At 48.5% G+C, this 17,194-nt stretch overlaps 1 protein-coding gene across 1 annotated transcript in view; it reads right to left on the bottom strand.

The window, feature by feature from the left end:
• Positions 1-3,436: 3,436 nt before the first annotated feature.
• Positions 3,437-17,194, bottom strand: part of NALCN (sodium leak channel, non-selective) — a 286,838-nt gene continuing 273,080 nt past the window's right edge. The window contains exons 39-43 of the mRNA XM_005899261.3: positions 16,885-17,042; positions 12,894-13,044; positions 8,662-8,811; positions 6,888-7,005; positions 3,437-5,213 (exon numbers count right to left, since the gene is read on the bottom strand). Coding sequence (XP_005899323.1) covers positions 5,020-5,213; positions 6,888-7,005; positions 8,662-8,811; positions 12,894-13,044; positions 16,885-17,042 — 771 coding nt within the window. The 3' untranslated portion in view covers positions 3,437-5,019. The remainder of the gene's footprint in view (positions 5,214-6,887; positions 7,006-8,661; positions 8,812-12,893; positions 13,045-16,884; positions 17,043-17,194) is intronic.

The following is a 17,194-nucleotide window of genomic DNA, read 5'->3' as shown; positions in this document are numbered from 1 at the left end:
ATTATCTCTTGACCTGGTCCAGAGCAATGGCCCCTTTTCACTGCCCTGCAAAAAGAGCCAGTGGATCGGAAAGGACACCTGATTTGAAGTTCTCCACTGGGGCTTCCCTGGTGGCTCAGACGGTAAGGAATCTGCCTGCAGTGTGGAAGAATCAGGTTTGATCCCTGGGTCGGAAAGATTCCATGGAGAAGGAAATGGCAACTCACTCCAGTATTCTTGCCTGGAGAATCCCAGGGACAGAGGAGCCTGACACTGGGCTGCAGTCCATGGGGTTGCAAAGAGTCCGACACAGCTGATGGACAGACACTTTCACTTTCATGAGTTTGGCTCTTCAGTTGAGTTGGTAGAACACAGAGATGCAGTGTTCACTGGGATGAGAGTGTGGAGGAGCAAAGGTAGGCTCTGGAGCAGGATGGTTTGGAGCCCTGCACGGGGCTCAGGAAGAGATAACCTGTGAGAAGAGCCCGATGAAGTCCTGGGGATGTTTCAGGGAGTCTGTGGGTCCCACCTGAGGCATCAGGAGAGCCCAGTCTCCTTCCTGACCCTTGACTCTTGGCCCAGACAGGAGCAGAAGGAGGTCTTTCTCCCCTCCGTGCCTGGCGGGGGTTGGGGGATGGGGTGGCAGGCTGCTGCGGAGCGTGCCCGGAACCAGAGAAGAGAGCTGAGTTCTCTGTGGTACCACCCCTGGGGTCGCCAGCCCACTGCTGCTTAGCTCTGTCGTTGTGCTTTCTGTGTTCCCCAGGGTAGGGGCCCTCCTTGCTGTTCCCAGAATGAAATGCAGACGCTGATAAAGAAGACGCTGCCTGGAGTCTGATACACCTCAAGACAGCTGTCCTGATGCTCCTGGGACCCATGAAGACCCAGGAGGTCCAGCCTGTGCCTGCGGCGAGTGACTTGTTTCTCAAGTCCTTTGAAGTAGCCTTGTGAATCAGGATGAGCGCCTTGACAACAAGCAAACACGCTAATTCAGGCGATGGTGGCGAGACGCCCTCATACAGCTTTTGGAGACTGTGCTCACCAAAGATGAATGACAACTCTTCCTGGTATTTCTGGCAGCTGTTTTTTTACCAAACTGTGTCCCAAGAATTCTGTGGAATATACTTTGCTTCCTGTGCAGATAACCAAAAATATCATTAAAAAAATAATTTCCACCTCATTAGTGGGACCTTCATTTTATTGGCAAAGTTTTTCAGAAAGCTTTTAAAATGTGTTTAAACCATTTAAGTCTGTCAGTCTAGTCCTGAATCTGTCATTCTCTAATGACATCTCCAATTGAGTTATTTTGATAGTTATATACGGTATTGCTTAGACGGTTAATAGCCACATGTAAAGCCATAACACAAATAAATAATCAATGCTTCTTTAAAAAAAAAAACCCTCTAACGTTCAAATGGGACTTGAATATTTACTCAGCATAGTACAGGAAGATTTTAAATTTTGAATGAGTAACACACAGTATTGGGGAAAAGAATAGACTATTCAATTTAAACCAGATATACTGGTCAAATACAGAAAGCAAGCAGACGTGGAAGCATAATTTAAGTGTGGCTTTGGAACTGTTTTGCTATTTCAATTTGGCTCCTAGGTTTTGGGATAAGATGGTGTGCGGCATATGAAAAATGAGAAAAGTGTTTCATTTTGATAAAATGCATGTAACAAAACTTACCTTTTTAATCAAGTGTACAGTTTAGTAGTGTTACGAGCATTCACATTGTTGCGCAACCAATCTCACATTATTATGCAAAACTGAAACTATATCCACTGAATGGCAAATCCCCTTCCCCCAGCCCCTGGCAACCATCGTTCTACTGTTACTATTTTTACTACTCTTGATACCTCTTATAAATGGAATCAGTATTTGTCTTTACGTGGCAGGCTTATTTCACTTAGTATAATGTCCTCAAGGTTCATCCGTGCAGAATTTCCTTACTTTTTAAGTAAGCTCTCTCTTGTCTTCTTATAAGGACACCAGTCATACTGGATTAAGGGCTCACCCTACTCTGGAATGACCTCACCATAACTTAACTCCTTGCATCTGTAAAGACCCTGTTGCCAAAAGGTCACATCCGCAGGGATCAGGAGCTAGAATTCCAACACATCTTTTTTTGGGGGCGGTGGACAGAGGGGTGACACAATTCAGTCCATAACAAGGGAGAGATGGGGACACGTGAGTGAGGTTCTCACCTTCACCTGAATTTCAACTAGGGCTGCCTTACTTTGCCAGCTTAATACTTGGGGATCCTTCGAAGGACTTGGAGGAAGGGTGCCATTGGTGGCAGCGTACTGAAAAGCCCCTGAGTGTGGTGTGTGCCACTTCCTACAGAGAGACAAACATATCTTTCAGCTGGCCTAGAAATGGCTTTATCCTTAAGGCTTTAGAGTCCAGTTTCTCTTCTGCATACCCAATCCTATTCGGCATGAACTGGGCACAGACGGCCAGTCCCCACTGATGGCTGTTGTGGTTGACCCACCACTGAGATTAGAGTGAATAGCCTCAGTCTGGCCATTCTCTCCATCCTCCTTCCGAGTTCCCTGAATCACCATATGTGCGATGCATGGGTGGTCTGGCCCCTGGGGGTCCCTGCGTCAAGCATTCTGTCCCTGACACTTTCTGATACCCCCAGAACCCACAGCGTCCCTTAATTAGAGGCAGTGGGTGGCATGATGGCAGGATTAGTGTCAGTGCCTGGCCTCCCTCAGGACCAGGGGACGCCGTGGTCCACGTTTTCCCATCTGCATAACTGGCCTGTTTATAAGTTGATGAAAAATCTCAAAGCAGGGTGGGGCATGTTATCTTCTGGCTTACTGTCCACACTGCTGGCTTCAGGAAGAGGCTGGCTCTGAGTTCCATGGGGGGTCATGTAGCTGTTTCCCTTCACTGCAAATGGAGGGTGCTATAGCTTTAAGTGTATTGCTATTCTGCCCTCACTGCAGAATGAACAACAATGATGTTCTGCTGAGCATCAGTTACAAACATTGTAGGAAAGGCTCAGCCATTTTGGACGAAGAGGCTGTATCACTCAAGCGTAATGAGCCAACAGGAGAAACACGTTGTTTGCATGCGGCGCTATCACAGACCCGTGCCCTGGCCGCCTGAGTTCCTTTTCTGCTCTGTTGTGAATTTGGAAGGTACAGGGTGTTCGTTCAGCCTTACAAGCACTAATGTGAAAGGAACATTCTGGCTTAGGGACTCAGCTGAAATGAATACCAGGGACAGTGCTTTTGCCAACTAATTATCGACAGAATATTCAGAATTTGCAAAATGCCAGCTCCTTGGCGGCCCCACCTCCAAGCCCCGAGCCAAGCCCTGAGCCTACCCTCCCCGCAAGCCCACACACAAGAAAAGGGTTTAGAGATGATCATCAACTCGGAGCAAATTCTTTTACAAATCCAATATTTATTTTCTTATGTACAAAAAGGAAACTCCAAGTGAACATAAAAACGAAATAAAATCCTTTTGGCTGCACTGACTTTAATTGTCCATTATCTTGTCACAATTAATCATAGAAACGCTGTATGGACTGTCACCACCATGTCACATTTGTTACACAGAAGGAATGTGATATTTGGCGAGTTTAAGAATGTTACATAGAGAGAAACAGAAAGAGGTCACACAGAACCTGGGGACTGGGGTGGTGGTCAAAGGATTCTGAGATCATCACTCTACTGAAGTCATCTAAACAGCAAATCTCCAATCCCAAATAGTGTAGTCACAGGCCCCGGCGCACCTCCACTTGGCTGACACGATGTAAGAGAACCAAGGTTCCGTCCAGAGGACGTGGAGTGCTGATGTGTGACACAAATACAGCTCAGCTGTCAGACACCTAAACTGTGAGCTGAGAGCGAGCTTTCAGACAGTACCATTATTTCTACAGGAGAATCTGGTAGCAAGGGCATCATTAAAAAAATTTTTTTTTTTCACTTGGCTCCATCGGGTCTTAGTTGCAATGCACAAGCACGTGGGATCTTAGATTCCCAGGGATCAAACCCACGTCCCCTGCATTGCAAGCCGGATTCTTAACCATCGGACCACCAAGGAAGTTTCAGCAAGGCCATCATTTTGAATTGAACACGGCAATGGTGTGTTGCGGCCAACTTATAATGTCTTTGCTGATTTATGGCCAAAGGGACCAACCTTGGGTAACAGATGAAGCCAAGGATAACATCACACATGTGAAGATTTTTAAATTAAGCGGAATCATGTAGTTTTACTTTTTTTTTTGGCTAAACTGTGATTAAAGGGCTTTTAAAGAAACTCAACATCCTCATGTAACCATGCTCCCCCTGAGTGATCTATGTACAGCTTTGTTTTAAATTAGTCAGCTCTTCAGGCCAATTCTTTGCTTGATACCTGTACACAGAGTTCTCTTGGGACCAGGCCACAGTTCCACTGAGTGACCAGGGACAGACACTGACTTGTTCTGATCTCTAAATAGCTTGTGCAGATTTTAAAAAATAACATGAGAAAAAGAACAGACTTTTTAAAATTCAGAATCTGTAGTTTGTAAAACTACTATCATTTTAGCATGAGCTCGGTGCTGACCTTTGCAGATCAATCATAAATAATAAATTCTCCCAGGAAAGTATTTCTAGAAGAAGTGGGAAAAACACAAACTAAAACCTATACCTCCTGTACCATGAATATCAGCTGTTTTGGGCTAAGCACTCTTTGAGGGGGTGGTGATAACGCATAGGAGTATACATGAATATATACCTTAGTTTACATAGACAGTGTGGAATTTTGAATGATCTACATCTGGCATTAGTATCGTGTCTAATATAATGGATACTGTCATCGTGCTGATTCTCCTGAATTTGTGGCAATAACTCATCACAAATACAGCTTTGATGGACCCAATTTTATGCTTTCCCATGGCAGGATCCAGAAATTAGTTCTAAAAAATCTTGTTACAAGTTAGCCTTAAATTATACATGAATTACGGATCGCTCACTGGACAATGAAAGCACACATCAGAAGTCAGTTTTGGCCAGTGGACTTTCATCCACGCTGGCTTCCACCTAAATGTCCAGAAGGTCATCTCCGCTTTCATCACTCTCCACGGTCAGCTGCCGGGTCCACCACTTCTTAACCTCAGAGCCACAGGAAGCGGTGTCCGTCATGGGGTTCATTTTGCACACGACAGATTTCATTGTGGTCCGCCCTCCAAACCGTAAGTTGACCGAAGACACCGAGTGGCTTATTGGTTTTGGTGCTGTGGAATCAATAAAAGCCCCGTGAGGACCATGGTGTGGTTCCCCATTCCCCTGCCCCCAACCCCGGCCCCATCACGAGCTATTCCTGAAACACCCTGATGGTCCCATCAGTCATGCCTTCCACGAGCAAGTCCCGTCCACAGATGTCATGTATGAAACCTTTCCAAGCACTGGATTCTGCATATTCATAATGGGGGCTTCCCAGGCGGTGCTAGCGGTAGAGAACCCGTCTGCCATGCAGGAGACATAAGAGATGCGGGTTCCATCCTTGGGTGGGGAAGATCCCCTGGAGGAGGGCATGGCAACCCACTCCAGTATTCTTGCCTGGTGAATCCCAAGGACAGAGGAGCCTGGCAGGCTACAGTCCATGGCATCGCAAAGAGTCGGATGTGATTTAACAACTAAACAACAACAACAGGAGGAAAGACTCCCCTCTCTGCTGTTAAGAGGCATTGGACAAGTGTAAGAAGCCCCCACGTCCCTGTGGGCTCAATTATCCACAGAGAAAGCACTGAACTGGGAAGATCACTGCTCTCCCTCTCACTCTGCGTGCCCCGAATGGGATCATCCTGGTTTTCCATGCCGCTCTCGAAGAAAACTCCCTCACTGAATCAGTAAAACGTGGAAAATAATAGGGTTGTGAGGATCAAATGAAGGAGCAGATGGGAGGCAGTTAGGATAGCGATTGGCGTACAGTAAGTACCGAAACATATTCTACTGCACTAAATAAGTTTTCTTGCTCCTTCTTTGAGAACCCTATGTTTTTCTGAGTGACATGGACCCACCTACGCCCTCTTAGAGTAAACGAATGTTACCGAAGTTAGGGGATGTCTGGAATGTGCACTGGCAGCCTGTGGTGATAATCTCTTGATCTTTCTATGTTGTGGTTGTAATAGCTTTGTTAATAGGGGCTGCTGAGACTTCCTTGGTGGTCCAGTGGTTAAGAATCTGCCTTCCAATGCAGGAGATGAGGGTTCGATCCCTGCCCTGGGAGATAAGATCCCACAGGCCACAGGGCAACTAAGCCCATGTGCCACAACTAGAGAAGCTTACGCACTGCAAGGAAGACCCAGCTCAGCTTAATAAATAAATAAATAAAATGATTAAAAAAAAATAGGAGCTGCCTTCTCTATTAGCTGAAAACAAGGGCTAACATTGTTCTACTTAGAGAAGCCATTTTGAGGAAAATGTTTCTGATGAGGGAAGTACATTTTTCATCATTTCACTGTCTATATATTCTTCTTTGTTGTTTTTGGCCGCACTGCATGACTTTCTGGGATCTTACTTTCAAACTAGGGATCGAACCCAGGCCCCCTACAATGAAACTTGAAATCCTAGCCACTGGAACACCAGGGAGGTCGCTATAAATAACTTTAGATGCGGACCTGAATTTTGAAATTCAAGACCCCAAACACACCATCAGCACTGATACCCTTCAGACCCTGATGCTGGGAAAGACTGAGGGCATGAGGAAAAGGGGACGACACAGGATGAGATGGTTGGATGGCATCACTGACTCAATGGACATGAGTTTGAACAAACTCCAGGTGAAGGATAGGGAAGCCTGGCATGCTGCAGTCCATTGGGGTCGCAAAGAGTCAGACACGACTGAGTGACTGAACGATAACCTTTCGGATGAGCCAACTGCTGCAGAAAGGACTTACTATACGTACCAGAGGGCAGGCGCCACTGCCCGAACTTCCTCTGGGGCTTCCCGGCCTCGGCCGCGTCCTGGCGACCCCCTCCCCGGTCCGAGAGGGTGGGGCTCAGGAGTTGCTGCTGGCTGCTCGACTGTAGGGATGGGGGTTGGGGGAGAGTCAGGCGGTTATCGCTCACCACGTGGTCTCCTCCACCCTCCTCTGTGCGCTGGCTTGGCCCCTCATTTCAGTTTAAGAAACGAAGAAAGCCCCACAGGAAAGTCAAGTGGGAAAAAACAGTATGGACCCATCGTGTCCACCAGGAGGACTGGAAGGGTGAACAACGGGCAAAAGAGTCAAGGAAAATTTGACAAAGTCACCACTGCACATGGTGAGGGTGAAAAGCTGACTTTACAGGTGGCCCCTTTTCTTGGGCATCCTTCCTGGATTCCTCCACATTCACAGCCCCATGCCCCTCACTCCTGGGGGCACTGCCATGCACCAGGACAGCAGGGAAGGGCTTCCAGGAAGAACTGGGAGCAGCAGGGATGGCCTGCTTTGGGGGCAGCCCATGCTTGCCAACCTGGGGGTCAGCGCCTAGAGTTTCCAGATGAATCCTCAGCAGACGAAGCTCTGGGATGAGCCCCAGAGGAGAACGAGACTTCCATCAACTAAGACTGAGGTCAAGGAGAAGTGCTCGGATCTCCTCCACGCATCTCACCCAGTCTCTGCTTTACCAGCATCTTTTCCTTCCCTATCAGTACTGGGGTCCTCACCTCTCCTCCGCGTTCCCTCTTGAGTTTTTTAACCCCAAACCAGAGTGCTTGGCCAGCATCACCTCCCTGCTTTGCCAGCCCCACACTACTGGCCACTCTCGAGGCAGACAGGTGGCAGGGCCACTGTAGATGCCCCACGTTGTCCCCTGTGTTGACCGTCCTAGGCCAAGTCTCAGTGACCCATGATGCCTACTGGCTGGGGGTCGGGGGGAGCCAATGACATGTGAATCCACCCAAAACAGGGCTGTGGCGCAAGAGGCCCCTCGGCAGATCCTGCTCAGCCACGGAGCCCCAGGCTTCAGTGTCTGTCGCCGGCCCTGACTGTGTCACTACACATCAGGACGCTGGACCAGCTCCACTTGTTTCACATTGAAAGCCTCACAAGGCCCGGGCCTCCTGCCAGCTGCTTCTCACTCACACGCTCTCCAGGAGGCTGGTGACGCTGAGCTGTTTTATGGATGTGCAGATGGAGGCTGGAAATGAAGCTAGGCTGAGCCCCAGTACACAGAAGGTCCTTAAGCTAAGCCTCCCCGATTTCCATATGCTCTTCTGATGCCCAACAAAAGGAGGACTAATCCTCGATGAGTCTGTTTAAGGAGGCTGAAGGCCAACTGCAAACCTTTTGCTCACTTGACTGCAAGTTTCTAGGACTTGGTGAGGAGGAGAAAAATTTGAGGGCAGAACTAGGCAAACCATATTCTCCTAAGTCATGGGCCATGGCTGGACTCAAACCCTTACAGACATGATGTTAACTCTTTAGACAAATATCAACAGGATTATTAAATTTAGAGCGTTCCTGTTGTTTTTTATTTTTTGGTATCCATACAAATCAGAATCTTTTGAAATAAGTGCCACAGATTCAGGGGTGACAGGACATAAACATAAACTGGATCAACATGTTTCAGTTGCTGTTGCTGTTTTTTATCAACTTAACTTCCTGTTAGAAATAGCATCACTTGTGTGAGACGACTACGTGAACGGCACCAGCTCCTGTTTCGTGAACTCCGTGGGTGACAGACACCCCCTGCCCATACCTCGGGTTGCACACTGTTGTCCTGACTGTTGGTCTTCAGGTCTTCACTGGGCTGCGTGGTCTCGATGCTGGGCGGGTTGAGGATCCGCTTCAACTCCTGCTGTTGGCTCTGCTTCAGGCTGATGATGATGCTACAGGACTGCTGCTGTTTCTATGGAGACAGGATCCTTCTTTCAGGAATGGGAAAGTCAGCCCAATATCCCCTGCCCCCACCATTCAAGTCTTCCTCTCTCCTCTCTCCAAAGGACCTGCCTGCAGGGTGACCACTTGAAAGAAAAATAGAAAGAAAGAAGGAAAGAAAGAAAGGGAAGTCGCTCAGTCATGTCCAACTCTTTGTGACCCCATGGGCTGTAGCCTACCTACCAGGCTCCTCTGTCCATGGCATTTTCCAGGCAAGAGTACTGCAGTGGGTTGCCATTTCCTTCTCCAGGGGATCTTCTGGACCCCCAGATCGAACCCGGGTCTCCCACATTGCAGGCAGACGCTTTACCATCTGAGCCACCAGGGAAGCCTGGTGACCACTTAAGAGCTTCCAAATAAGGGGTTTTCCCTGATGGGTATCAGACAGCTTTAGAGGAGGGCTTGGAGCGTTCATTTGCATAACAATCCTTATGTTCACTGATACTACCATGTAAGTTTTATTTTAAACAGAATTGTTTTTCCTTCTCTTTAAACAAGTTTTAATTGAAATATAGTCAATTTATAATATCATCTAAGTTTCAGGTGTACAGCCCAGCCATATCCCTGGTGGCTCAGATGGTAAAGAATCTGCCTGCAATGCGGGAGAGGTGGGTTTGATTCCTGGGTCAGGAAGATCCCCTAGAGGAGAAAACGGCAACCCACTCCAGTATTCTTGCCTGGGAAATCCCAAGGACAGAGGAGCCTGGATGGCTACAGTCCATGGGGTCACAAAGAGTAGGACACACTAAAGCGACTTAGCACGTAGCAGCATACACACACATACACACTCTCTTTTTCAGGTATTTGCCCCTTATACGTTATTACACAATATTGAATACAGTTCCCTATCAGATCAGATCAGATCAGATCAGTCGCCCAGCCGTGTCCGACTTTTTGCGACCCCATGAATCGCAGCACGCCAGGCCTCCCTGTCCATCACCAACTCCCGGAGTTCACTGAGACTCATGTCCATCGAGTCAGTGACGCCATCCAGCCATCTCATCCTCTGTCGTCCCCTTCTCCTCCTGCCCCCAATCCCTCCCAGCATCAGTCTTTTCCAATGAGTCAACCCTTCGCATGAGGTGGCCGAAGTACTGGAGTTTCAGCTTTAGCATCATTCCTTCCAAAGAAATCCCAGGGCTGATCTCCTTCAGAATGGACTGGTTGGATCTCCTTGCAGTCCAAGGGGCTCTCAAGAGTCTTCTCCAACACCACAGTTCAAAAGAATCAATTCTTCGGTGCTCAGCCTTCTTCACAGTCCAACTCTCACATCCATACATGACCACAGGAAAAACCATAGCCTTGACTAGACGAACCTTTGTTGGCAAAGTAATGTCTCTGCTTTTGAATATGCTATCTAGGTTGGTCATAACTTTCCTTCCAAGGAGTAAGCGCCTTTTAATTTCATGGCTGCAATCACCATCTGCAGTGATTTTGGAGCCCAGAAAAATAAAGTCTGACACTGTTTCCACTGTTTCCCCATTTATTTGCCATGAAGTGATGGGACCGGATGCCATGATCTTCGTTTTCTGAATGTTGAGCTTTAAGCCAACTTTTTTACTCTCCACTTTCACTTTCATCAAGAGGCTTTTGAGTTCCTCTTCACTTTCTGCCATAAGGGTGGTGTCATCTGCATATCTGAGGTTATTGTTATTTCTCCCAGCAATCTTGATTCCAGCTTGTGTTTCTTCCAGTCCAGCGTTTCTCATGATGTACTCTGCATATAAGTTAAATAAACAGGGTGACAATATACAGCCTTGACGAACTCCTTTTCCTATTTGGAACCAGTCTGTTGTTCCATGTCCAGTTCTAACTGTTGCTTCCTGACCTGCATACAGATTTCTCAAGAGGCAGATCAGGTGGTCTGGTATTCCCATCTCTCTCAGAATTTTCCACAGTTTATTGTGATCCACACAGTCAAAGGCTTTGGCATAGTCAATAAAGCAGAAATAGATGCTTTTTTGGAACTCTCTTGCTTTTTCCATGATCCAGTGGATGTTGGCAATTTGATCTCTGGTTCCTCTGCCTTTTCTAAAACCAGCTTGAACATCAGGAAGTTCACGGTTCACATATTGCTGAAGCCTGGCTTGGAGAATTTTGAGCATTACTTTACTAGCATGTGAGATGAGTGCAATTGTGCGGTAGTTTGAGCATTCTTTGGCATTGCCTTTCTTTGGGATTGGAATGAAAACTGACCTTTTCCAGTCCTGTGGCCACTGCTGAGTTTTCCAAATTTGCTGGCATATTGAGTGCAGCACTTTCACAGCATCATCTTTCAGGATCTGGAATAGTTCAACTGGAATTCCATCACCTCCACTAGCTTTGTTCGTAGTGATGCTTTCTAAGGCCCACTTGACTTCACATTCCAGGATGTCTGGCTCTAGGTCAGTGATCACACCATCGTGATTATCTGGGTTGTGAAGATCTTTTTTGTACAGTTCTGTGTACTCTTGCCATCTCTTCTTAATATCTTCTGCTTCTGTTAGGTCCATACCATTTCTGTCCTTTATCAAGCCCATCTTTGTATAAGAGGATTTATAGATCATTAACATGAGTTTCTATTTTTTTCCCCTTCTTTTCTTATTCTATGCTCACTAAGCCAACGTAGCTCGCTCCTTTCCTCTAAGTTGTAAGAAGCAGGACACCTGGGCGGTTGAGAGAAACCCTTGCTGTGTTCTAGTTGCTCTGGTTGCAGCGGGCCAACCTGTCCTGGCACACATTGAGGCCAGGACGGTCTGGGAGACAGTCAGCAATGCCTGTGCCCTAACAGGGTCTGCGGGGGGCAGACGTGATCCCTGACTTAGCAGGGCTGATGGGGTGTGGGGTGGGGAACACTGAGCGGACTTAGAAGTGTGTGTGGGGGGGCGTCTGTCACAGCTGCCTTGCTATACGAGGCTGGACTGGTCCATTTCTCTGGGGACCTTTTCTCCTCCAATAGATACACTTTGCAGTTGATGTTCTTAGAAATAAGATAGAAATTTGTTCTGTATAAATGTTTACTGGTTCATTTGATTTTTTCCACCCCCTGTATGTGAAAGTGAAAGTGAAGTCACTCAGTCATGTCTGACTCTTTGCGACCCCATGGACTGGTAGCCTGCCAGGCTCCTCCATCCATGGGATTTTCCAGGCAAAAGTACTGGAGTGGGTTGCCATTTCCAAGCATAGGTCAAAAGACCAAATAGAAGAGCTGACTGCAAACACACTCAACACAGTATACATTCATTAATTTATGAATTAGAGAATCTTAAAGCTTATAGTTCAGGAAGCAGATCATAACTTTTGGGGAGAGGTGGTCTTTAACTAAAGATCAAACAACACTGTCAACAATACATTGGGCTTTTTAGGGGCAATTTAAAAGTAGCTTTGTCAATTCAATTGCCATTCAGACACGTAGAGATTGTTGGCATTGTGAACACCTGCGTTTCGTAAAAGGCGATCGTAAATATTTTAATATCCATAAACTGCTTTTTAAATATTCATCCTGTGTTATAAAGATGTGATTCAATGGAAACTTCTTACGGACTCTGCTCAAGAGGGGATGGCTGACTCTGGGCCAGAACTAGGGTTTCAATCACTGTGAATGGATCCGGGTGACCTGGTTGAAGGTCCATAAGGTGATCACAGAAGGATCTAATCCAGGTACTGTGGGAGCCCTTTCCTTTGGACACTCTGCCTCACTCCTCCCTTCCTCCTCCCCCTCCTCTTTCCAAAGTTCTTTCCTTTGAATCCTCCCCCTCCTCCCCTGGCCCCTCCTCCCCTTCTTCCTTCTCCTACCCCAACTCCTCCTCCCCTTCTTTCTGCTCCTCTTCCTCCCCCTCCCCTCTCCCCTCCTCCTCCCTTCCCTCCCCCTCCCCTCCTCTTTCCAAAGTTCTTTCCTTTGAATCCTTCCTCTCCTCTCCTCCCCCTCCTCCTCCCCTCCCCCTCTTTCTCCCCCAACCCCTCCTCCCCTCTGTGCCCCCTCCTCCCCTTCTTTCGCCTCCTCTTCCTCCCCCCTCCTGGCTGCCTCCTCCTCCAAGAGGAGGAGGTGAAGGCCCACAGGTCTGGCTCACTCACGGCTCGGATGCGCTTCAGGCACTTCTTCAGCCACATACGGATGGTCTGCTTGGCCACCTCCTCCTCGATGGTGTACTCCAACTGCTCCCTGGCCAGCAGCTCTTCCAGCTGCAAACTCTTGCGGATGTCCACAGACCGGTAGGAGAGCATGCTGGGCGGGGGGGCATAGTGGTGAGCTCTGATGACCCTGGGGGCCAGGCTTGTGGCCATCACAGAAGCCAGAGAGGACGCAACTCCATCCAGCCCATTTAAGTTTCGGACGCCACCCCTGACCATCTGATTGTGTCACCTCCCTGTCTCCACCGTCATCTATCAGCCAGGGAGAGTCATGGACCTCCCTTTCCATAGGATGAAGTGCGCTGCTATCTGCAAGGTGCTTACCACACCATCAGCATTCGTTAAACGAAAGATCCAGGCTAGGCTATGACCTCCATTATCAGCTGCTTAAGAGTCTGGAACGTCCCCTGTAGAAGGAAGACTGTTTTTGCTATACTTTCTTCACATTCAGGTCAATTTGGTGATGGTCCTTGTGCTTAAAGTAGATGCTTGCTGGTTATCCATTTTAAATAAAGCATTATGTACTTGTCCATTCCAAACTCCCTAATGGTATGCAGCAGCCTGGATGGGAGGGGAGTCTGGGGGAGAAGGGATACACATGGATATGCCCGAGTCCCTTTGCTGTTCACCTGAAACTATCACACCATTGTTAACTGGCTACACTTCAATATAAAACAAAAAGTTTAATAGAAAAAAAGTCATGTTTATATACAGAAAAATTTGGTGAGGGTCAATATGCTTGGCTGTGGGTCACATATCCCATTCCCCTGGCCCTCACCGTTTCCCTCTCAGTTGATCTCATGTGCTGCCCTAGATCTTCCTCATTTGTTATATTTTAAAACATCTATTTTTATTTACTTATTTGACCGTGCCTGGTCTTAGGTGCAGCACTTGGGATCTTCCATCTTGGTCATGGCATGTGGGATCTTTAGTTTCGGCGTGAAGTGAAGTGAAAGTCACTCAGTTGTGTCTGACTCTTTTCGACCCCATGGACTACTGGAGTGGGTAGCCTTTCCCTTCTCCAGGGGATCTTCTCAGCCCAGGGATTGAACCCAGGTCTCCCACATTGCAGGCAGATTCTTCACCAGCTGAGCCACCAGGGAAGGCCAAGAATACTGGAGTGGGTAGCCTGTCCCTTCTCTAGCGGATCTTCCCAACCCAGGAATCGAACCAGGGTCTCCTGCACTGCAAGCGGATTCTTTACCAACTGAGCTACGAGGGAATCCCAGCATGGAAACTCTTAACTGCAGCATTGAGGGGCTAGTTCCCCAACCAGGAACCAAACCCGCACACCCCCAACCCCCGCAAGGAGTCTTGCCACTGGGCCACCAGGGAAGTCCCTTCCTCATTCATTTCAGATGGGCTCAAAGCCAGGGTGCAGTGTTCACTCCCATTCGGCCCTTAGCGCCATAGGCCCAAACAATGGCTGATGACAGAGACTCAGCCGACATGCTGTGTGGAGGCAGCTGGGCAACGAGGCGGTGCCCAGGCTGAGGGGCTCGCAGCCAAAGTGGGATACAGTGCCCTCTGGCAGTTGGTGCTGTCCTGCGTAGTCACAGCCCCCAGCTGTGAGCTCACATCCATCTACACAGTCCAGATCACAGCCTGCAGGTGCCTGAGGGGCCCTCCCCATTCAGCCTTGGTATCAGTTCCATGACCTACTCTCGATCGCTAAGCCTCTTCCCACCACTGGGGAAGAACATGCTCTCCCCTGCCTTGTCAAGAATCTCATCGTTGTGGACCACTTGCGATCACATCCAGGGTGAGAAGGATAAGGAGGAGCAAAGGATGCCTCCATCAGCTTCATCCGGGCCCATCTGATCAGACACACAACGTCATCCAAAGAGGCTGGATGCTGATTAGTGGGGACAGTGATGTGCCTATCCACCTCACTTTCAGCCTGAAACTGTCACTATGAGGAATATGAGGTGACATTCTGAGAGAGGGGGCACTCTTTGCTCTCGTCTGTGTTTTCTGCCTCATCTTGTCCTGCCTTTTCGCTTGCTCCCAGAAGTGAAGAGAGGGAGGTAGAATCAATAACTTGAGACAACTTCTCCCAGATCCTTCCTCTGTTCTGGTCATTTTTCAGATTCCAGTTACAACGTATTTCTGGACGCATGGATGCTCCTGAAATTTGTGACTCAATACCCAGCACTTAATTGGCTGGGTATTTGCAACACGATGAACATAGCTACTGCTGGTAGAGGGTTTTCTTGACTTTTTCTGGGGCATGGATCCTTTGGCAGTGCAGCTGACGCGAGGTATTTCTTAGCATCAGGTTTTGAATGCATTACGAAATCTACATTACACAGGAAATGGATTATATAGAAACTGAGTCCTTAGATTTCTTTGAAAAGGTGGTGATACAGTAAAATAAGAACTTCTCTACTATTATATTGAATAGTAACATCTAGCTGAGGTGAAATGACTACTAATGTCTCAGAACTGGGAAGCATAACAGGTATTTTAAGATATTAGACATGCAGTAATGTCTGAGATTTTTACTGGTGACAAAGATACAGCTACTCTATTGTTAACACTACTGTGGTTTGTCGCCTGCCTTCATCATTGAAGGAGATGCTGCACTGCAGCCAATGACTAGTGAAAATAAAGATGGAACTGTTTCTCTTTCCAAGACCACGGACCTCTGAAGTTTATCCACTGACTCCCATTTAAGAAGCTGTTGAGCTGAATTGTTTTCCCTCAACAAAAGGTATGCTGGAGTCCTCACTCTGGGCCCTCAGAGTGTGATCTTATTTGGGAACAGGTCACTGCAGATTGGGCTTCCCCGGTGGCTCAGACAGTAAAGAATCTGCCTGCAACGCAGGAGACCCAGGGTTGATCCCTGGGTCGGGAAGATCCCCTGGAGGACAGCATGGCAACCCACTCTAGCACTCTTTCCTAGAGAATCCCAAGGACAGAGGAGCTGGTGAACTGCAGTTCATGGGGTCCTAAAGAGTCAGACACGACTGAAGCACCTGAGCATGCACTCGCAGGCTCTGCAGATGTAATCAGTCAGGAGGAGGTCGTGCTGGAGTAGGGTGGGTCTTTAACACGATATGATCTGGTGTCCTTACAAAAGGGGACACCTGGACAGACACACAGACACACACACGGAGCACGTCCTGTGAAGATGAAGGCAGAGATCATGGTGATGCTTCCACAAGCCAAGAAGCACCAACGATGACCAGCAAACCACCAGCAGCCCCGGGCAAGACCTGGATCCCATCCTCCTCCAGCCTCAGAGAGAACCCCGTCTGCTGACTCCTGGAATTCACTTCCAGCCTCTAGACAATCCACTTGACTGCTTAGACTGCACAGAGAGTGGGAGTTTGTTAAAGCAATCCTAGCAAGAAGGCAATGGCACCCCACTCCAGTACTCTTGCCTGGAGAATCCCATGGATAGAGGAGCCTGGTGGGCTGCAGTCCATGGGGTCGCTGAGGGTCGGGCACGACTGAGTGACTTCACTTTCACTTTTCACTTTCATTCATTGGAGAAGGAAATGGCAACCCACTCCAGTGATCTTGCCTGGAGAGTCCCAGGGACGGGGGAGCCTGGTGGGCTGCTCTCTATGGGGTCACACAGAGTCGGACACGACTGAAGTGACGCAGCACCAGCAGCAAATAATGCAGAAGCCGCTCAGAGAGAAGAAAGGGCTGAGCCTCCGTCTGCCCTTTTGTCCTATCTGGGGTCCTCAGGAAATGTCTGGAAATGGGGTGTGTCAACCAAGCAGGGGCATCTGTGTCTGGGTGGGCCAGGCCAACTCTGGTCAGACCCGCGGGTGAGAAGACTGATCGGACTGTAGCCCCAGCTTGGCCCCAGGAACTGAGCAGGTTCCCAGCCCTCTGGATGTCTTCCTTCCTGCAGCCGCCCCTGCAGCTGAGACTCAGAGCTGGGAACCGACCCCCCGAGCCCCCTGCCCCCACCCCGTACCTGAGCACGTCGTGGAAGGTGACGTCACCGCCGTTGTGCAGCCGCTCCATCTCGTAGCACATGTGCTTGAACAGAAGCTTGTCCTTGTCCAGGTCCACCTCCAGCCTGCCTCGCAGCAGCCGCAGCAGGAACTTCACGCGGAAGGTTGGGATCACCCCCTGGCGACAGAGCATGTTGATGGTTGTCAAGTCTCGTCGGACTCTTTGTGACCCCATGGACTGTAGCCTGCCTGGCTCCTCTGTCCATGGGATTCTCTAGGCAAGAAGACTGGAGTGGGTTGCCATTTCCTCCTGCAGGGGATCTTCCCGAC

This window comes from Bos mutus, chromosome 12 (assembly GCF_027580195.1).
Source record: "Bos mutus isolate GX-2022 chromosome 12, NWIPB_WYAK_1.1, whole genome shotgun sequence".
NCBI classification, from domain to species: Eukaryota; Metazoa; Chordata; class Mammalia; order Artiodactyla; family Bovidae; genus Bos; species Bos mutus.
Note: the sequence above shows the minus strand (reverse complement) of the source record. Positions and strands in the feature narration are given on the sequence as shown.